This window comes from Marmota marmota, unplaced genomic scaffold (assembly GCF_001458135.2).
Source record: "Marmota marmota marmota unplaced genomic scaffold, marMar, whole genome shotgun sequence".
Lineage (NCBI taxonomy): Eukaryota > Metazoa > Chordata > Mammalia > Rodentia > Sciuridae > Marmota > Marmota marmota.
In genome coordinates this window covers 419,529-443,041 of record NW_026005674.1, presented here as the reverse complement: position 1 = coordinate 443,041, position 23,513 = coordinate 419,529, and the positions used below count along the sequence as shown (strand labels likewise).

The following is a 23,513-nucleotide window of genomic DNA, read 5'->3' as shown; positions in this document are numbered from 1 at the left end:
GGGTAGGACATTTTCAATTAAATTCATTTGAACAAATAATGACATTTTCTAGAATATATATAATTATTTCTATGAGATAGGCAGAATTCTATGTGGAGGAGTATATGTCTTTCAGTATTATCTGTGTGACTTCCTCAATGAGAAAAAGAAGCCTTTATTTTTTTCCCCTAGAATTTGATATGCATTAGATAGTGGGTTCCTGTTTCTTAAAATAACTGACCAACTAAATAAATAAGCCAACTCTTGATCCTAATATACCATAATCATTAGAGGAGCTAGGCGATACTTTTTCTGTGTTATTATTATAGTATAGTAGGATAACTCCTCTGAGTACTGGAATCATTGTGCTGTGATATTAACCTTTTTTTCTTGTATCTCTGTCTTTTTTTCAGTACTGGGGATTAAACCAGAGCTTCACACAGGCCAGGCAAATGCTTTACCATTGAGATATATCCCCAGCATTACTTTTTTTTTCCTTTATAAATCTGTGGACTTGCTGAAAGGTCAATTGGTATCATTATTACTTAGTTTCTCCTACATAAAAGTGATTCCTTCATTGCCTCTGTCCATTTCTCCACCCTTGACAATGATAGCTAATACAAAGAGTAATAATTAACTGTTTAACTAAGTATCTACATGTCTGATTTCAAATCTGTGCATCCAAAAACTTAGTGATCAAGTTACATGAATCATGCCTTCAGAAATTATGGTTTATTCCATTTGTTAATCCCTAAGCAACAGCAAAAGGCGAAAAATCCATTGAATTAGCATCTTAACTGTTTTTGCTATGATTTATTTTGAAAATCCACTAAAACTAATCTTTAGGATACATGGTTTTCCACAAGGAACAGTCTCAGGTCCCAGTCCCCAGCTCACTCAATGTGATTAGGGGAAGGCAGAGCTGCACTTCTTCAAAGGGCTTCTGTAGCCTTCTTGTTCTTACTATTTTCCCGTTCTTCCATCAGGCATGACTATCTCCATTGCTGGAGATGCTAATTCCTGGCTTGCCCTATACCAAATATTGGATGGTAGCTTTGAATTTTTTGTTTTTGTCTTATTTATTTATTTTTTTAGTTGTAGATGGACACAATACCTTTATTTTATTTATATATTTTTATGTGGTGCTTAGGATCAAACCCAGTGCCTTATATGTGCAAGGCAAGCACTCTGCTGCTGATCCACAATCCCAGCCTGATAGCTTTGGATTTTAAAATAAAATATGAATGTATTAAAGCAATTAACTCATGGTTTAAAATTTATTGTCACTGTTTGAAAATCAAAGCATCATCCATTTTCCACATCTAGTATATATTATTGATGTAACCCAAGAAAAATCTCCACCCTTTAACCACTCCATTATGGAGTTTTTCCATAGGAGAAAGGGAGAGGAAAACCACAAGAAAAACTTTGAATACTCTCACATACATACAGAAAGATGTGGGTGCGCGCACCCCCACAGATTCTATTCTCCACCACTTAGACGAATACATTTTAATTTTTAGCATCTCTGTAGAAATAGAGAATAATTTCTATATCTTGGTTCATAATTGGGAAATTTTATTATTTGCAATTGATTAGTGCATCTCTTCTCAAATAGGAAGGAGGGGAGTTTCACTTAGGATTAAGGAAGCTACTGTAGAAACACATAAAATTTTCATTCAATTCTTTCAAGTCATGTTGCATTTGATCCTTTATTTTATAACAGAACTAAAACTATTTTTGGCGAGTTTTGTGATTTCTTTCAACATTATTTTCCCCATCACTAGCCACTTATATGCAGTTTGTATTTTATTATATAAAACATTTCTAAACTTTGTCCACCTGTTTTTGAATTTTAAAGTGTTGAAGCCTGTTATTTTCCTGAAAGTAGTTCTTCTTTTTTAAGTAACTCAACTCTTCTGATTAANAATCACCAATTTACTTTCACTGAACCAATCATATTTTATCATTATGCTGTTTATTATTTTAATCATGTTCTTCCTTCTATCTGTAATTCCTCATATTGGAAGTCCTCCTTATCCAATTGGCAAATATTTGTGTCCACTGAGACACCTTACAATTTACTTAACTTTATTATACTAATGTGTTTGCATATATTTCTCAGCATATTTAGCTGTTCTTAATTTGGGGGTAGGGTATTCTGTGTCTTACCTGGAGTTATATCTATGTGACTGACATAGGCACAGGCACTTTAGCAGGTGCTGAATCTGGAAATGTTTCACTCACCAGAGCTGATCTTAAGTCGTAGGAACAAATCTCAGTTAATCCTCAAGATTGAATATCTTTGTTGTAGTGTCAAACCATAATTTTTTCATGTAATAAAGGATTAAAATATATATGAGATTGAAGAGGGAGCATAGATCCAGGGACATTTTAACTTCCCATTAAGCCAATGACACCTGAAATTAGGACAGTGCTGCCCAGGCACTAGGGAACACTTGTTGGCAAGGTTGGTATTTCAAGTAAACATGATAACTTCCAAGCATGGGACTTTATGGAAGTCTCCTCAAGGAATTGCCTCAGAGGAAAGCAGTTAATTATCACCTTGGTTTAACTGAACCTTACAGTCTATGTATTCCAGTTGGGAAAAAGAAATATTTTTTATAACCTGTTTCCTGTAGTATAAGTTCACAGATTTCTGTAGTCAGAAATATTTTTTTCATTCATCAATTATTTCAAGTTAATCATCAATAAAAATCACACATGCTTGTATACGTCTTATGTTAAAAAGGAAATATTTGGTAACATAAAACACATATACAATCACAGAACCAAGGACCTTAGAGTTAAAGCAACACAAGAGATTGGAGCTTCATCCAAAATCCATGTCTTCCATGTCTTTACTAAGGTTGATATTGACTCTTCATTTTAACAATCCCCTCATTGAGCAACTTTCAGTCAAAGGGAAATTAACTTTTAAAATATCCATGATTGTGGAAAAGACATTTTTTATTATAATAAGAACCCTTAAATGAAATTTACATTCCTATTAATGAAAGCAATTAAAAATTTTAAAAGCCATCATAATACTTTTCTATATAAAATATTCAATGTTGTTTTGTAGCTTCAGTTTTTATATTTTTTAACCCATTTTGAATCGACACTTATAAATTGTCAGATATAGAGAATTATCTTTGGATATCATTGTAAGTAAAGTAATCCAGGTACCAAAATACAAGTATAAACTTATGTGTATGTACAATCTAAAATATCATATTTCATGGATAGTGATGGTATAAGTGTGGTTGCCAGAGGGTGGAGAGAGTAAATGTGGAAAGGTTGATCTATGTGTATGAAGTTCTAATTAGATAGAAGTAAGAAGTTCTGGCAGGCAATTATATAGTAGGGTGACTACAGATAACAGTTTTATACTGCATATCTCAAAAAAAGTTAGAAAAAGAAAGGATTTTGAATGTTTTTTACCATAAATAAATGATAAATGTTGAGGGGACAAAAATCACTTAGATATTGTATGATTACACATATATTGAAACACCACATGGCACCCAATAAATATGTATAATTTTTATGTTTTATGGATAACTTACAAATTGAGAAAATACCAGCAGCTGGGGAGGCTGAGGCAAGAGGATTGCAAGTTCAAAGCAATTCTCAGCATCTTCACGAGGTCCTAAGCAACTCAGTGAGTCCCTATCTCTAAATAAAATATGAAAAAGGGCTGGGGATGTGGCTCAGTGGTTAAGTGCCCCTGGGTTCATTCTTGTACAATAAATGAATAAATAAATAAGATAAAAATAAAACAAGTAGGGTGAAGGTTGTACTTCAGTGGTAGAAAGTGACATTTTAACATAGACTCAGGGTTCAATCCTCTGCCCTGAAAAAAAAATTCAGTTGACTGTAAACATGGATTTATTTCTGGATTCTTTTTCTGTTCCATTGGTCAGTGTGTTATTTTTATGACAATACCACACAGTTTTTGTTATTATAATTTTGTATTATATTTTAAAATCTGGTAGTATTATGCCATCAGCTTTCTTCCTTTTGTTGAGATTTGCTTTGGGTACTCAGGGTCTTGTGTGGTTTTACATGAATTTTAGGTTTTCTATTCTGGAGGAATGTCATTGGCATTTTGACAAAGATTGAATTCAATCTATAGATTGCTTTGTTATAGACATTTTAAGAATATTAATTCTTCTAATGCATGAACACAAGATATCTACCCATTATTGTATCATGTTCAACTTAGTTCAATACTGCTATTAGTTTTCATTGTAAAGTTCTTTCACTTTTTTAGTTCAATTTATTCTAAGACATTTTATTTATTTCTTGAAGCTATTTGAATGGAATTGCTTTCTTAATTTCTTTTTCAGAGAGTTTGCTATTGGCATATAGAATGCTACTGAGTTTTGTATGTTGACTTTGCAATTTTATTGAATTAGTTTATTATTCTAACATTATTTCAGCTTGTCCATGTATAAGATAATGTCATCTGCATACAGGGACAATTTTACTTTGTCACATCTAATATGTATGCTTTACATTTCTTTCTCTTACTTACATAGGGAAAATGCTTCACAACATTGACTCAGGCAAGTATTGTTTTGGACAAGACCCCAGAGCACAGGTGAGAAAAGCAAAAACAGACAAATGGGTTACATCAAACAAAGAGTCTGCACAACAACGGAAACAATCACAAGAGGAAAGAGATAATTTACAGAGTGGGGAAAAACATTTTAAAACTGCATCTGTTAAAGGTATGTAGAATATATAAAAGTAAATTAAATCAAGCTAGTTTCAACAAATAAATTATATGATTGATAATGGTCAAAGACTATGAATAGATATTTCTCAGAAGAAGGAATACAAATGACCATCAGGTATACAAACATGTTCAATATAATTAATCAAGCAGGGAAATGCAAATAAAAAGAACTCAAAAAGCTGAGCATCAGAAAAGCAAATAACCCAATCGAGAAATTGGCAAAAGAACTAAAGAGACACTTCTCAAAAGAAGACATGCAAATGACCAATAAATATATGACACAAATGTTCAACACCTCTAGCATAAATGAAATGCAAATTAAAACTACAGTGGTATTTTATCTCATTCTAGTAAGAATGGCTAAAAATAATAATAAATGTTTGTGAGGATGTGGAGAAGACGGCACACTCATACATTGCTGATGGGACTGCAAATCAGTGTACTCTAGAAAGTAGTATGGAGATTTCTCAAAAAAAGGAGGAATGGAACCACTATATGACCCAGATATCCTACTCCTCAGAATATATCCCAAAGACTTCAAATCAGCATACCATCATGATGCAGCCACAGATGTTTATAGTAGCACAGTTCACAGTAGCCAAGCTGTGGAATCAGCAAAGGTACCTGTCAATAGATGAATGGATAAAGAAATTGTGGTATAAGTACACAATGGAGTTCTGATCAGCCATAAAGAAAAACGAAATTATGGTATTTGCTGGTAAATAGATGGAACTTGAAAACATCATGGTAAGTAAAATAGGACAGACCCAGAAAATCAAGGCTGATTTTTTTTTTTTCTGATATGTGGAAGCTAGACCAAAATAAGGAAAAAAGAAAAAGGAGTTGGGAAATTCCATGAAAACAGAAGAGAAATCAGTGGAGTAGAGAAAAGGAATTAGAAGGGGAGGAGAGATGGGAAAAAGGAGGCACTATGTACTAAATCTGACCAAATTTTCCTATGTATATATATCAATATGCCACAGGGGAATTTCACCTTTATGTATGTCTACAATGTACTAATTAAATAAAGCAATAAATAAAGAGAAGAAAGATCCATGGAGTAAAAGAGAAGGGAAAAGATGAAGGGAGGCAAGGAGAGAAAAGGAAAGCACTGGAGATTGAATTGGAGCAAATTATATTCCAAGATTGTATAGTTATGCCCAAATGCATCCTAATATTATGTATAACTATAATAAAATAGTTAAAAATAAGACTTCATCCCACTCCTATTAGAATGGCTATTATAAAAAATGAAACAAATGCTGGCAAAGAAATAGAGGAAGATACACTTTTGTATACTATTGATGGGAATATAAATTAGAACAGCCTGTAGTTAATTTATATTCCCACTAATGAGATGAAAGATTTCTCAAAACATTAAAAATTAAATTACTGTATGATCCAGAAATCCCACTACTAGCTATATATCGAAAGGAAATGAAATCAGCATATTGAAGAGAGAGCTCTACTCCCATGTTTACCACAGCACTATTTACAATAGTCCAGAAATGAAATTAATTTAAGTGCTCATTCACAGATGAATGGATAAAGAAAGTGTGGTATACATACACAATGTAATGTTATTTAGCCCATCTAAGAATGAAATCCTGTAATTTCTGACAACATAGATAAGCCTGGAGGCTTGTTAAGTGAAATAAGCCATATACAGAAAGACAAATATCACATGATCTCTCTCATATGTGGAAACTAAAAAGTGGATCTTATAGCAATAAATAGTATAATAGTCGTTACCAGAGGCTGAAAATGGTAGGAAAGAGGAGGGGATGGGGAAAGGTTGATCAATGAGCACAAAGTTACAATTCATTTTGGCTTATGGTTTCAGAGGTTCAGTCCATGGTTGGCTAACTTCAAAGCTCTGGGCCTAACATGAGGTAGAACATCATGGTGGAAGGGCATGGTGGAGGAAAGCTGATTAGTTTAGGACAGCCAGGGAAAGTATAATCCCCATGGGCTTAGTCCAGTGACCTACTGCCTCCAACCACACCCTACTTGCCTACATTTAGCACCCATTAATCTATTTAAATTTTTATCCAACAAATGGATTAATCAACTAATTAGGTTACAGCTCTCAGAATTTAATAATTTCACCCTGAACATCCCTGCATTTTCTTATACATGAGCTTTTTGGCGACATCTCATATCCAAACCATAACCCAGTACACAACTGTTGTCTATAGTCACCTGACAGTGTAATAGCACCCCAGAACTCTGTACTCCTATCAAACTGTAATTTGACATCCATTGATCAATCTTTCTACCTTACCACTTCTCTCCTCAGTCTCTGGTAATCTGCATTCTACACTCTACTTCTAGGATATTCACTGTTTTAGATTCCACATGAGTAGGATCACACAGTATGTGTATTTCTTTCCTGGCTTAATTCTCTTAACATGATGACCTCTGTGTATACATATCATGTGCTCTTAGAGATCCATCAGCTTGTTTGGACCTTTAGCTTGTTTCCATTTCTTGGCTATTGTGAATAGCATTGCAATAAACATGAGAGTGCAGAAGTCTTTTCTGATTTTGTTTGCTCTTTATTTTTATTTTTTTTCCTTATCTGATTAGTTGGGCTTTGACTACTAGCACTATGTTGGAATAAACAATAAAAATGAGTATCTTTGTGTTGTTTCAGATCTTTGAAATCAAGCTTTCAATTTTTTTCTCACTCAGTGTAATGCTAACAATTGTCTTCTTATACCTGATCTGTATTATGTTGGAGTATGTTTATTCTATACCTAATTTGTTCAGCATTTTTATAAGGAAGGATATTGAATTTTATCCTATAATTTACTAGTAATATAGTTTCAGTAACATTAGGCAGATGGTCCAAAACAATAGTAAAAATATGTGTTGAGAATAGGAAATTTGTATTCATTCCCAACATTTTTGAAACTGTCTAGTGTTTCTGTGGTAAACAAGATGACAGTAATTGTTCTAATATAAAATTTTTACCTTATTTAATACATTTTCCTACTGTTCCAACTATGTCAAAAATTATATTTCAATTTAATGACTTATTGGATATTTGCAAAACTTACTAATGTAATATTTTAAACATTTACAATATTGTAAAATTGCTTTCAGGAACACTAAAGTATTTCTTCATTAATCTTGTTTTCAGTGTTGTACTATTTTTATTTGCTGGCTTGACAATAATGTACTATAATTCACTTAGTTATTTATTTAAACATATGACATTCTAAAATCTCAGGAAGCATCCATGAAGAAATATTAATTGCTATTATAAAATTAAAACTTCAAAATTCTGTTAGATGAAATCTCAGGGTTTTTTTTGACATGACTGGGATCTTGAAGGTGAGTCAAAATTTATTCCTAAATCTTGGGAGACATACCTGGAACAGTTTCTAACAGCAGCCAAATATTTCTTTGAAGACTCATGTTTTTGTTTAATTTAATGCAATTTCTATAATGTAACATATACATGTTTATTCAAATGAAATTTTTTTTATTTAGTGTCCTCAAATACCTTAAAACACATGCCTTCTGAGGATGATACTGCTTTAACAGAATGCATAAATTAACACAATACATGATTTCCTTAATGCATATTAGGATACATTTTATATTATATTTCATGTTGATAGGAGTCCCATCTAAGATTGAGTTGTGTGAGAAACATTCTGATAAAAAAATTATAATAATTAGGATACTTTTTTGATCATACTGGAACTGAAAATAAATGGCCTTCAAAAGTACTTCCAGAAGCCTTTTTTTTAATGTTCATGTCCAAAGGCTGGTATTGAGAAGCAGAATACAAACATGAATATTACATGAACTTGAGAAGGACTTTTCTTAAAAGGTATTGCTACATGATAAGGTGTTCTAATGGGACCCATCTGAGGAAAAGGCAGCTTATGTGTTAGGAGATAATCGGTGTTGTAAAAAGAAGCAATTTTCAGACTCAAATGAAAATGTTAGTAGGAGGAATCCCAAAAGTCATGCTGATGTATGGGGAAGAAGAAGAAGTTCATATAAAATCATATGACATACAGTAATCTCAATTTGTTAGAATATTTTATATTTTGGACGAGATTTTGTGCATGTTTTGTATAGATCTTATCTTAAATATTTGCATTTCTAGGTTTTCATAATTCTGAGAGTATTCAACCCAGATAAATCATTAATAGTTCCAGTCATGCTAATTTAATTTAGGTCCTAGGATTCACACCATCAGAGAATTTATTTAGAGTCCAATTAAATTCATTGAAGGATTTTCAGAAGGCTGTTCAGTTCATATTTATCAGGACCTTAAGCAACATCTTATTAAGGGATCCTAACCCATTATTTTGAATTAACTACAGAGAACTTAAATGAGTAAAAATGATTCGACTCATTTATTGAAAGACAACACTTTGGAAAATATAATTATAAATAAAGCTTACTTTAAAGGAAGAACGGAAGGCTGAAGTAGAAAAATAAGGGAGAATGAGTGGAGAACAGGCTGTGCCTTGCTCTGAGTTACTCTTTGATGTATAGAGTATCAATTTTCAGGCTGTGCCTAAACTTGAGTCACTCCCTTTTGTAATGCAGTGATTTGCCACAGCTACTCCATTTTGAGTTTAAGTGCTGATGTGGAATGACACTAAACTTTGATTGTACAAGTGAACAACCACCATCTGCTTGGCACAACGTATGGCACAAACTGATAAATTATCATGCTAGTAAGAATGCCCACCTGTGAAATTATCAAATTAATCAGAAACACGTGGATGCATAGGTATATCAAACTAATATTGGAAAAACCAGGCTCACAAGTCTATCCAACACACAGACCACCCAGTGATGCAACCCCCTCATTTGAGACCCATAAATGGAGGAGCAGCTTGAGAATGGACATAGCAGGATCCTGACCCTATTCCTGGTCACTTGTCATAAGACATTCCTAGGAGAATCACCACAATGATGAACCTCCAAATCTCTGTCTTGGGTTTTAGCAGAGTGTGGTTTCTCCTACCCATGATGACCATATATGGCCCACTTTAAGCTGACACCTTAAGCTGACAATCCATGGTGACACTGTGAAACTGTTGTTCCTCCAGATCTTGGCCTAGAATAAGTTCCTGCACTTTGACAGCTCTGTGCCTTGAACAATTTCTTTGGCTGGCTCCTAATTCTATCTGACCACCTACAATGACTATTTCCATTCATATCTGCTCTCTGCCTTTTCTCTATATATAGCCTCCAAACACCTATAGTTTCCTTAGTCCCTTCTTAGTCTTTTTGTGACATATTTCATATCATTTTGTGAAATGTGATGTGTGACTTGAGTGTTATAGATATAAAAATTAAGATTGTAATAAAATAATTTGTTTGCCCTGCTTATGACTACCAGGGGACCCAGAAGTATTCAATGAACTTGCACTAAAATGTCATAGGCTGTGAATTTATCACTATTCAATAAATTCTGTTATTATGGAAAGACACAAAATGTTTGGTCGACATTAATGATATAGCTCACTTGCAACAGAATGTAGGGGAAAAGGTAAGGGGGCCAAAATAATCATGTTTTTTTGAAAATCCTAAGCTTTATAAGGGGTGCATGCTCTATGGAGGCCACACCCCCTTTTGGATTCATTTTGGGAAAGGGTCTCACCCAGTGGCTCAGGAGTTCTTTCTCCCTGCTATCCTTGACCTCTCTGTTTCAGCTCCTTGTGCAAAGGGAAGAATGCCTAGGCTATAACCAATGAAAATTAAAGACAGAGGACTAACAAAGGGACATTGAATTCCAAATAGAAGCAAATAAATATATTCTGTGACACCTTGGGCTCTCTTTCCTGGGGTATCAAACTCACTTTTTGGGGGAATATGTTTTCTTCTCCACTGTGCAGCGTTAAACTCCAAGACAGCTTGGAGCTCAGGGACAGAGTGTATCCATGCAACAGAACATTAGTGGGAATGGATGGCCTAACAGGAATACAAACAAGAAAAGGGATAGCCATGTAGGAACCAAAATGAAGCAACACAAAAACATTTCTGAGATGCTAGCATCTGAAGACTCTTGTTTTGAAAACTCTTTTTTGAGAGGTTAATTCCAATGGTATCAGAAGAAGTATCAAAATATGCCAGTTTGATGATATGAGAACTGCAAAAGGAAATTTTGTGCCTGATCAAAACAAATTCAAAGGTAATACAAATTTCCACAATGAGATGTGGAGGGTGTAGAAGTGTGTCACACCAGCAGTAAGCTTAGCTGAGTTTGGTGGATCTGGAGCACAGGAATTGGAGACAATCCTGGGGGTGGGCAGTCCAGAGACAGGGAAGATCCAAGAGGAGAGAAAATCCTGGGAGAAATAAAGAAGGAAAATTCAAGTTTTTCTCTTTTGGGAAGGGAGAAGGAAAAGGAGGCTGAAATATTTTTTTTCCCTCAATCCTGGATTTGACACAGGGCAGTTACTATGTAGTCATTCATTCATTCTTTTTTATTATTGTCCTGGCCCACCAATGCCAGGCATGACCCACTGCACGGAAAAATGTAAGGCACTCAGCTCCAAACTCTGTCCTTGGAGATGAACTCCACAGACTGGGAAGAAAACATGTTCCCCACAATGCTGATCTCAGGATAGAGAACATGAGGCAGCACTGAATTTGTTTGTCTTGCTTCCATTTGGAACACAGTTATCCTTTTATTAGTGCTGTGTTTTTAATTTTCATTTGTAACAGCATAGAAATTCTTCCCTGTGCTTAGGGAGGATCTAACTAAATAGTGCAAGGATGTCAGGTAGGAAGAGCTCCTGGGCCACCAGGTGAGACCCATTCTCAAAATGAAACCTAAAGAGTCCTCCATGGGCCGTGCACTTGCAGCATGCCTGGGATTTTCCAAAATATACATTAGTTAGGCTTCCCTTTTCTTTTCTCTTTCATTCTCTCTTTCCTTATTTCTTTCAGGCTTCCTTTCTTCCTTGATAAAGAAAGGAGAGAGAAAAGAAGTTGGAAAGAGAGAAACTAGAATTTTCCTTCTCTATTTCTTCAAGGTCTTCTCTTTCTTCTTAGGCCTTTTTCATCTCTGGCTGTCCTCCCCTGGGCTTGTCTTCTCTTCCCACTCCTGAGACTCATCAGACTCAGCTCTTCTCATCAGACCCATTAGACTCGGCTGCTGGGAAATACTTCCACACCCACCCCTTCCCAGTGTCAAAGTTCTGAATGACCTTAGAATTTTTCCATCCTGATCAGACATGATATTTATCTTTGAAAATTTGACTTGCATCCAAAAATGAACATTTTGATACTTTTGGTATCTGCACAATTAAATTCTCCATTCAAATAAGTGTCTCTGGATACTAGTGTTTAGGCAAACTTTTTGTGTTGCTTTTTTATATTTCCAACATGGTCATTTATTCACTAATTTGCATATCTATCCTGACCATACAACCCCAGGCATGACACCTTCCTGGGAAAGGCTCTATCACTGAGCTCCAACCTCTGCCATAGGAGATTCACACTGCAAGGTGGAGAAGAAAACATGACACCCAACATTGCTGACCCCAGGAAAGAGAGCATAAGGGGCACAGAATTTGTTGATTTTATTTCATTTTGAAACCCAATCTCTCTTGGTTAGTCCTGTGTTTTTAATTTTCATTTGTAACACCATAGACATTATTTCTGTGCTTAGGGAGGCAGAAGCTAGAAAGGGCAAGAATGGCGGGTAGGAAATGCACCTGTGACACTGTGTGATTTCTTTTCTCAAAATATAAACTAAGTGGATGTAGGGCATTCTCCAAGCCTGAGACCTCCACCAAACAAGGGGTTCATAAAACAAAACAAAACAAAACAAACAAAAATAATTATGTTGTCCTTTCTTCTCTTCTCCCTTCCATTCTCTTTTCATATTTCTCTCTTACTTTCTCCCAGTGCTTATTCATGATTTTGTAACTCACTAAATAGAAAATAATATAGAACTAAATACATTTATAATTAATTCTTTGTTATGTGGATTTTCTTTATGGGACACAATTATACGTATGACTTTCAGTGTCTTCTGAGATTTAAATCACTTTCAAATATCATCTACTTTCTCTTCACTCTCCAAACACACACACACACACACACACACAAACACACACATTCTTGAAACTTTTAATTAAAGCAAGTGGTTGTATATGCATTTTTTGTCAAGGAAACAAGCATCAAAGACAACAAATGATTATTCCCCATAAGACACACAGCTTGTACATCACTGTGTTGACAGGACTACATTTATGATGAATATAATTCTCCTCCATTACAGGCAATAAAATTGGAATTTTGCTATAGTTACTTTGTTTTGCTTAGGTACTTTCGGCTAGTATTTACTTGTGAGTTAGTTTGCAGCAAAAAGTTACGAAACATTAAAAAAAATAAAATAAAGATTGACCAAGGTTTTGAATTCAACATGGTATTCTTATAACCCTCATGAAGAAGCAGAATGGACTTACCCAGGGAAATGTTGATGGAAGCTGTCCAATCAAAGGTGGGCAAATCCCAAGTTACTTAGTTTTATTTGGTTGGGATATTTTCCATCTTAAATTTTTTGAGCACTGTTTACTGTCCAAAGCATCCCACTATTTTTTCTTCCAGAGTATGTTCTATTTGTTTTGGCCATGGCCTCATTGTTGTATAATAACACAACACTTTATTGTGTATGTGAGCACAAGATTGTCTAAGGTTTATGGTAAAATAAGTTGTATTTAAAATTATGATCCCTTGGGGCTGGGGATGTGGCTCAAGCGGTAGCGCGCTCTCCTGGCATGCGTGCGGCCCTGGTTCGATCCTCAGCACCACATACAAAACAAAGATGTTGTGTCCGCCGAAAACTAAAAAATGAATATTAAAAATTCTCTCTCTCTCTCTCTCTCTCTCTCTCTCTCTCTCTCTCTCTCCCCCCCCCTCACTAAAAAAAAAAATAAAATAAAATTATGGTCCCTATTGTTAAAAATGAATTTCTTTTTCCATAGTTTAATTTATATGGTCTGGATCTAATTGTCTCTTGATTTCATTTGCCTATGGGGAATTTAAAAAAAACTTTAGGGTGATATAATTATACATAGGTATGACTAAATATTATAACACATGATTAAAATTGACTCTGAATAATAGTTGCTTGTTTTTTTAAAAGATGGGATCATTTCTGATTTATTTGAGAGTCAATGATCAATTTAACAATTTAATTTAAAACATATACTAAATATATTTTCTAAACTCCTAATCATTTTTTTCCTCTAAATATTTTACCACTTCCTTCACTGAAATTAGATTAATTAGTATTTAGTGTTAGGGAAAAAAGACATTGACTTGGTGAAATTCAATATTGTATGACAGATACAATGGTCTCCTTTTATCTGTGGTTTCAGTTTCTCAAGGTCAACTATTATCCAACAATATTAAATGAAAGATTTCAGAAATAAACGATTTATACATTTTAAATTGGGCATCAATCTGAGTAGCATGTCAGAATGTTGTACCATTCTAGTCTATTTTTTATAGTCATGAATCATAACTTTGTCCAGTATATTCACACAGTGTATGTACCCACCCATTTTGTTGCTTTGTAATCCTCTTGGTTACCAGATCAACTCTCATTATATGTCAATGCCTGTGTTCAAGTAACTCTTATTTTACTAATGATCTCAAAGTACAAGAGTAGTGATGCTGACCACTCACATATGCCAAAGAGAAGCTGAAAAGCATTTCTCTTAAAAGATGAAAGTTCTCTACTTAATAAGGGGAGAAAAAAAATCTTATGATGAATTTGCTAAGATGTTTTGTAAGAATGAATCTTCTATTCATGAAATTATGAAAAGTTTTGCCATGATACCTCAAAATTGCAAACATTATGTTCACAGTATGTGAGCCCATTTAAATCACAGGTTTCAGTATTAGCTACAATTTCAAGCATCCCCAGGGTTCCTGGAATATATTCTCCACAGATTGGGGTGGGGGAGGTATCTGCATATTGTCCAAAGAAGGTAAATGTCTATGTAGATTTAACCAAAAGTTGATCATTCTTTTCTTGGTCCTGTTCCTCTTATGAATTTTGTGCCACTTGATACATGGTTCCCTCATCAATGTGATGTCCAACATGTTCTTTGAAAAGCAAATACATCCATTCTTACTTCTAAGGTATTTTTTTTTCCAGAGATCATCTTTTCTTGACCCAAAACTCCTTAGTCAATGCTCTTCTTAGGGCAGCTTTCACATCCTTGTTCCTCAATGTATAGATAAAAGGGTTGAGGGTGGGTGTGACAATACCATAGAAGAGAGCCATGATCTTACCCCTGTCCCGAGAGTAACTAGAGGGAGGCTGGACATACATGCTGATGGCTGTAAAATAGAACATGGATACCACAAGCAAATGTGAAGCACAGGTATTAAAGGCCTTCCAACGACTTTCAGCAGAGCGGATTTTCATCACTGCCTGAGCAATGAACACATAAGTGCCCAGGATGAGGGTGAGTGGTACCAGGAGTAGCAAAGCCCCTAGAACATTGAGTTCAGCTTCATTCACACTAGTATCAGTACAGGCTAGTTTCAGAAGGGCAGGAACTTCACAGAAGAAATGGTCCACCACCCTCTGTCCACATCTTGGGGCCACCACTGTGAGTGTGGATTGTACAAGGGAGTTAGCAAAACCACTGATCCAGGTCCCAGCAGCCATATGGGTACATCGTCTCTGATTCATGATGATTGGATAGTGAAGGGGCTTTCAAATGGCAGCATAACGGTCGAAGGCCATGATGGCCAGAAGAATGCATTCGGTGGAACCCAAGGCCAAAAAAATATAGAGTTGGGCAATACACCCCCCATAGCTAATGGTCTTCTCTGGTCCCCAAAGGTTGACTAGCATTTGTGGGACCGTGCTGGTGGTATAGCAGAGATCCAGAAGTGACAGATTTGAGACAAAAAAGTACATGGGACTGTCGAGCTGGGGATCTAGGCGGGAAACTAGGATAATGGAGATATTTCCAAATAGAGCAAAGATGTAGGCCACCAGAAAGATTATGAAGAGTGGTGTCTCTAGCCAGGGTCGGTCTGAAAATCCCAATAAGATGAAATCATCTAGGGAGCTCTGATTATTGATCCACATATTAGCATTGATAGGTGAAATTCCAGCTGAGACCTCTACATATCCGCTGTTTGGAATGGGTATCAATGGTAAGAGGAAGCCACTGAGAATTGGAACCCAGAGATGTCGAAAGAAAACTCTCATTTTTTTCCCTCTAATTTGTATACTTACTTCAATGACAAAAATGCATCTGTATTCTGATTATGGTAAAATGTTGAGTCAACATTGTCATTTCAATTGTAATAATGAAGGATTGCTGAGACAAGAACAAATAATACACCATCAATGTAGTTGGCAAATGTTGCTTATTTAATAGGTTAATTCCTCCCTTCTTTTGGATTTTGATATCTTCCCTTCTTAAAAGTTGGAATAGTATTACTACCATCAACTCCACATATCATGGATATTTAGTGGTGATGACAGAGTATGGGATCAAACAAATTGAGAAAAGGCAGAACTTCCAGGTTGAAAAAAGGACAGCAGGAAGAAGGCAGATAAATCTGCAGGTGAGGCAGAGCTGACGTGTTCATCTTCATCACACTGAGCCTGGTTAGAGGCATCATGGGGACTTTAGTCCTTCATAAAATCTGCATGATGATGGCGTATCATCACTCTTTTACCCCTTCCAAGATTTATTTTAGGTCCTTTTAGAAATTTAAAATATAGAGGTAGAAAATAAAACATTCAGGCAAGATAACATATAAACAATCAGGACTTAAAAATTTGCTTGCTCTGATGATACTACTTTAAAATTATCTGGAAAATTTGGGCAGAATTTTAATCTCTGATAAAAATTACCAGAAATAATTTAAAGTATGAATATTCCTGAAATTTGGGGCTATATAAGAATTTCCAATTGCTCAGGATTATGACCAGCATATACACATTTAAAAATTTCTCCACTCTTTCTACCATTTGAGTTGAATTGTTCCTGCTCTTTTCTCATACAAATCATGTAATTCCTTCAGAATTTCTGAAAGATAACTATAATGGGAATCAAAATACATGCATATAAATTCTATCATACTTTCATGACAATTGGATGTGAATTTGCTTTGTAAGTGAAAGAAAAAGCTATACTGTATGATACATAATACAAAGAGAATAAGCAGCAGCAGCAATAGTAATAGAACTACTTGCATGGTAAAATTACATAGGAATGACTTTAGAAATTTCCTGTGATCCTCTGTGGAAAATTATTTTCTTGAGATTTTTCCTTTTTATAACTCTATCATTTCTTGCTATGACACTCTTCATTTCATGTTTGTCTCATCCAATTCCTTTCTTCTCCCCCAATTTCTCATCCTGGGACTGCAAGTCTTAAAAATGTTGCCTTAGAAATATAACAATATGTTGTATATATAATAATTAATATGTTGTATTCCCAAAGAAATGGGACAGATAGCACTGTCACTGGATTAAATAATTATTATAGAAATAGTTTTTGATATGCAGTTGTGAAATAATTTTGTCCTTATAGTTTTAGAATAAGTTTTGTCTTATCTATCATGGTCATAGGAAGACTTCTGTGTTGCAGAATTATTTACAGAAGGATATCCCTTAATCAGCACTCAAGTAATTCCTTACCTAATTAGAATTTTAAAAAGGACAATTGTGAATTATTCCCTTTGTCTTATCTGGATTTCTTTCTTGCTAAACTCTTTCAGAATATCATTCTTCAATTACCTGTAGTCAGATAATGTTTTTCTAAACCTGAAGAAAGCTAAGTTTCTTCTACTGTATTTAAAAAAAATGCTGTATCATTTTTGCAATGTTCATATTTTCCTGCCACCCTTGTCTAAAAAACCATAGCTATTTGTTTCTATATCTGAGGTAAGCTGGCATTTTTGTGAGAAAATCAAATTAAATACTTCACTCAAGAGGAACACTTAAGTTATTAGAGGGGAATATATGGCATATTTCTTTGACTTTCTGAATAGTTGATACATGCCTAAATAGTAGAGATTTATAGGCACATGTGGTAAATTGAGCAAGGATAAAATATACACAGAAAAATTGGATAAGAAAAATAATGAGAGAAAAAGATAAAAATATAAATGAAACAATATTCTGTCTAACAATAGAAGACACTTAGGTTAAGTATCTGCTGAATATGTGAGTATAAAAAGAAATAGAAGAAAATGGGAAATAAAGATTAAAGGTGTAAGACTAATTTAGGTAATTCAGTTTATTTTTCCAGAAAAGACTGTGGGGAGTTCTTGCCTTTCTGGCTGAATAAGAAAATTACAGGGATTAGAGCTTAATTTACCTGAATAGGAAGTAAAAACATATGCTTTTGATTCTCATGAGGGTGAATAACTGGAGCCAGGAGACAGAAGTATCTATGGGTCTTAAGACAATGGGGTGTGCAAAGAAATGAAGGGAGAAGAGGGAAAAAGTATCTGATCATAAAGCTTAAGAAATCATGGAGCTCCTTACTTTGGAGGTGTACATTTCTAATACAGTCTTTCTTAACTTCATAAACATGATTCTGATATAATGTGTTAATAAGACAAAATAGGAACAATAATTAGGTGTTCATTCTACCTCTAACCCAGTTTACATATTTGCTATGGTTTTAACTCCATGCTGTCTGTTGGCTTCCCTTATTCTAAATTGTCATAGATTTAAACAATCTTTGGTTTGTCTGAATGATAGGTGTTTCAGAGCTAAATCAGTTTCTACACAAAATCAATGTTATAGTATCTACAATTTTATAATGCAAATAGCAATTTCAATATTAAAAAGTGGTAGAAAGATATACCTAAAATATTTAAGAGGTAAATAACATAAATAGTGACACATGTATTTTTCCCATAGCTGTCCTCATAAAAAGATATTGTATTAGAAGGATTTGCAAATACCAAAATGTTGATGTCAAATTTTCCACTAGCCTAAATTGTAATCAATTTTATACATATATACAATACTCCTTATAGTATATCCTTTTGGTTCTCTCAATAAATTTCCAAGGTAAGAATATTTTTTAACTAAAGAGAGAAAATTTAGGTACAAAGAGGTTATAGTACTTGCTCAAATTAATAAATCTAGTAAAATCAGAAATAAATATTTGAATGACATCAGATTTTAAATTTTATATCAGAATGTTTTTCATAATTCCATTATTGTTCTCACAAGCAAAAGTACAGGTGACTTGCAGAATCAACTTTTTAATATTTTTTCAAATATTTTTACTTTATAGTTCTAACCTTAAATAATCCTTTTAGCTCATACCATGAAGCCTGTCAAGGTAAGATAACATTGGTCTTGACTAACCTTCCCTCTCTGAATCCCTTCTGCATTTACCTGGTGCTGTGTTGCAGTCCATCAGTTTGTGAGGGTTGTGATGTGGAGAGAGATAGAAAACTGCCCTGTGGCTCAAACATGATCCTCAGACCAGTCCACTAACCAGGCACTCTTAGACTTATTGGAAGGTCAACTTTAAGAAACCAGTTCTAATTTATGGCCATCCATAAAACCCATGGATCCACAGGGAGCTTTCCCATGAGTTTCCATTACCATTACTGTCTTAGACTCATCCTCTACTTAAGCCTCTGAGATTCAGCATAATTAGTACTTGCTTCCGCCAACATGTCCAGGAGAGAAGAACCAGAGGGACTCTACAAGGGAAGAAAACTTTGGAAGCAATCAGTGAAAGGTTTCTGGAAAAACACATGCTTTGGGCCCTCAAATTTAGAGAGTCACTTACGAAGAAATTAAATCAATTCCATTTAAACAGATCTCAGAGGTTGTGAAGACTTTTACAATATAGGTTATAAAATAGGTAAAAAATTCCTTTGTATATGGTTGCTATGCTGACAAAAATAGGACAATTTCATAAAAATTTGAAAATCTCTATAAAATATTACTTTTTGTGCTTCTTACCACAATAGCTCTTTATTTTCACTATCCATTTATATTAATATGCTACTTTATAATCATTAGACATATATTATTTATTTGATAAACATTGCCACTGTACAAATTAAGAAAGTATACTCTTTATTTTATTATTTGGCTGGCCACAATTCCAAACCATCAACAAAATTAATAAGGTCACACACACTCAGAAACCAGGGACACAAACTGATGTTGCCAAATTTGATCTATTCCCAATTTTCTCCTTTAAATTATTGAGCATAACTAATCTAAACTCCTTAGATTAAAAGTTAAAATTAAAATTTACCATACTTTGGATATCATCTCCATTATATTAGCTTTTTTTCTTTCATAATATGTATGGAATATTAGAAATATAATGACATAAAACTGCTAAGATTATTTACAAATACCAAATCTGTTTATAATGAATATCAGGCTTTGCATTTCTTTATCACAAAGCTCCATTTATTAAAATAAAAGTTTAAATATAGAAATGTAATAATGTCAGATGAAATATCTACAATTACTCAAAAGATCTAAGATCACTAAAAACTCAGAAGGTTTAAAATGATTAATGTATTTTAAATGTTAAAGTAATATTTTGGCAGAGACAAATATCATAAATTGAAACAAAAACACAAGTGACAAACTCCAAAGGAATAACTGTGAAGCATGTGAAATAAAAAAAGGCCAACTTCCCCAATATCGGTATGTTTGTTGTAAAAGACCAACAGTTCCCTGAAACACAAGCAAAGGACCAGGAGAGAGGTTAATGTGACTTTCACATGTGTAAATTAAAGGAAATATTTATGTGTACAAGAAATACAAATTAAAACCACAAGAGATACAATTTTAACCTCTGGAATTCACAAAGAGCAATATTTTATTTATGTCATGCTAGAGTACCATTTTGCTTTAGCCTTCTTGTAAAGCAACTTAGAATTATATATCATATGTAAAACTGAACCTGCTTACTTGAACATCAATTTCATTTCTAGACATTCACCTAGTGAAGATTCTCTCATATTCATGAAGAAGTGAATGGCACAAAACCTTCATTGCAATGTCTTTTTGCATTAGCAGAGAGCTAGACGTAAATTTTCACCATTTCTGGAGTTGTTAATACTATATAATGTAATGTTATGCATTCATTAAAATAATGATGGGTGTTCTTATTTACAGAACTGGAATGGTTTCCAAGATATGTATTTCAGGAGAAAACAAAATTACAATATAGAATTTATAGCATGCTGTGTGGGCTTTCTCTTGTCCAGCAAGGAGGTCCACAGAGCAGGGTAGAGGAGAGTGTGGCTAGGGAGTCGCTATTCAGGACTTCCGGAGACCAAGCAGGAAGCAGGTCTGATTTTATTGCACATTTATCTAGGCAGGAAGCAGGTCTGATTTTATTGCACATTTATTATATGCAGCCACCAATACACTGTCTTGCTAACTGTCCTTGCAGCAACCAGTCGAGGAGCGGGCAGTGGAGCAAGAGCAGGGACTGCAACACGTGGCCTCACCTGCCTAGGGCTGTGTCAACAGGATAAGTGGTCTGTGGACCAGGAGCCTAGCATGAGAAGAGTGGCCAGCCCCTCAGATGCCCTTAACGTATGCCGGGTATGCTGTACTCCATACACTTGTCCCCATAGCACATTTGTTATCTGTTAACCTGTCATTTATAAAAACATACTTGTATATACATTTATGCACCCCATGTATGCTAATATATTCCAGGATATGTTGGAAAGAGTGGTGAATGTAGAGAAATGAGGAGTAGAGATGTGATTTGTTTTTTCCATGTATTGTATTTTTTATCTGATAATTTTTATGCTTTTTGTGTTTATGAATATAATGAGGACAAAACAACAATACTACAGTACCTTTCATGGGAGGTTTCCTGAGGAGTTTATGTAAAGAGTAATTATAATTATAAAAAATATGCATATGATCTGTGGTAAAAAACCAAGATTTTAGCTTTATGATTATTCTTTACTATGCATCTCTCCTCTTTTTATACTTGATGGTTTCACATTTAAATTTATTTCTCTAAGAAATATGAATACATAATTTAAACAGTTCTACATGGATTTAAAAACAACCACAGCTAGTATGTCACCCCTACGCCACCTCAATTTCCTCTTCTCACAAAGTAAGATTTGGGGGCTCTTTTCGATTTCTATTTGTCAGTTTCTAAATTTTCCAAGTTAATTTAACATTTCCAAAAACAGTTCTTTTAAGTGCCAGTGCTGTTCCTGTGCACTTGGGATGCATCAGCAAACAAAAGTTCCTCCTTCTCAAAGGTTAAAATCCCAGGAGAAAATGAAGATAGTAAGCAATGAGGCTAAATTTTGTTATGTGGTATGTTAGAAGATGATCAGTGCTACAGATGAAAGAAACCACAGATTATCATAAGAAATATCAAGTAGGTGAGGTAACTGTTAAATGAAGTGGTCCAGAGAGGTCTCCTTGAAAAGATGTGATTTAAACACCTGAAGGTAAAGAAGTTAACCAAGCATGTATCTGATGTCCAGAATTCCAGAAAAAGAACAGCCAAATCCTTATAGCAGGAGATATCTTAGTGCATTTTAATAACCATCAAGAGGCCAGTAGAGGGAACCAAGAAGAGAGATACAGGAGATGCTGCCAAAATAGGAGGGCATCACGTAAGACTCCACAGGCCATTGCAAGAACTAAGAGAACTGGGGTTTTAAAGGACTGAGGAGAGACATTATGTACCTTAATTTCAGATGAAACTGTTATGTTTAGAATTCCCCGGAATACTGGAAGTTATTAGAGCAAATAGAAGGCTACAACAGTAATTTATGTGAGTATTTAGGCTGTTCACAAACTGGGAAGCTTATAAACCATGGGAATTTATTTCTTGTTGTTCTGGAGGCTGGTAAGTCCAAGATCAAGATGCCATTAGATTTTGCATTTGGTCATGCTTTTCAGTTTACAAATAGAGGGCATGCTTTTGGTTTATAAAAGAAGTCTTCTCACTCTATCCTCATATAGTAGATGAGAAAAGGCAGCTCTTTGAGCTGCTTTTTGGGGGCCTGTTCTTCAAGGGCACTAATTCTATTCTCATCTAACCACATCCCTAATGCCCCAACTCATAATACCAATATGTTAGTGATTAGGATTTCATCCTAAGAAAGCAAATGGGCCACAAATATTCAGTCCATAGAAGTGTGATGATAGTGATTCAGAGAGGGGTCTGATATTAATTTTAAACAATCCAGTGTTTATTTTATATTGATAATAGAGTTTTAGCAGCTAAGCTGCATAGTTCACTGTGATACATTTTCCTTTCTCACATAGCTTTTGGTTGCTCATTGAATTAAAAGATGTGTTTGTATGCAAGTTTATGTATAAGTATGAGTGATTTTTCTCTGTACTTTTCCTTAATATACTCCATAAAATTATAAGGCTCCTCTCAGAATGATCAAAGACATCAAGTGATCAGCACTTTTTTTTTGTTTTTTTTTGGATTGACTTTGCTAGAAGCAAAAGCCAAACTTCTTTTGCTCCAAACTGGATTCTGTTTATATGTCTTCCTGGCTTTCAGTTTTACTCCCTTCCAAGGTGTTTTCCCCTTTATTTCCTGTATCCAGTCCCTTGTTTTCTATTCTATGCTTTTTACTTTCTTACTTTTCTTTCTTTTTAGTGAAGCATGGTACCCAGTATTTTCTTGAGAGTACTGTGCCAAGAATGAATAAGAAAAATGAAAGCATCCATGTCAAAAAATTTCTTAATATTTTATAATATTTACTTAATTGATATTTTGTCTAAGCACAGAATTTTAAGAAAGAAATAAACATCTCT

At 34.5% G+C, this 23,513-nt stretch overlaps 1 protein-coding gene across 1 annotated transcript; it reads right to left on the bottom strand.

Moving 5' to 3' along the window:
- Positions 1 to 14,882: 14,882 nt before the first annotated feature.
- Positions 14,883 to 15,827, bottom strand: LOC107160816 (olfactory receptor 2B2-like). Its single transcript, XM_015507426.1, is given in 1 exon segment — positions 14,883 to 15,827. A coding segment is annotated over 1 exon segment (945 nt).
- Between the last annotated feature and the right edge of the window lie 7,686 nt (positions 15,828 to 23,513).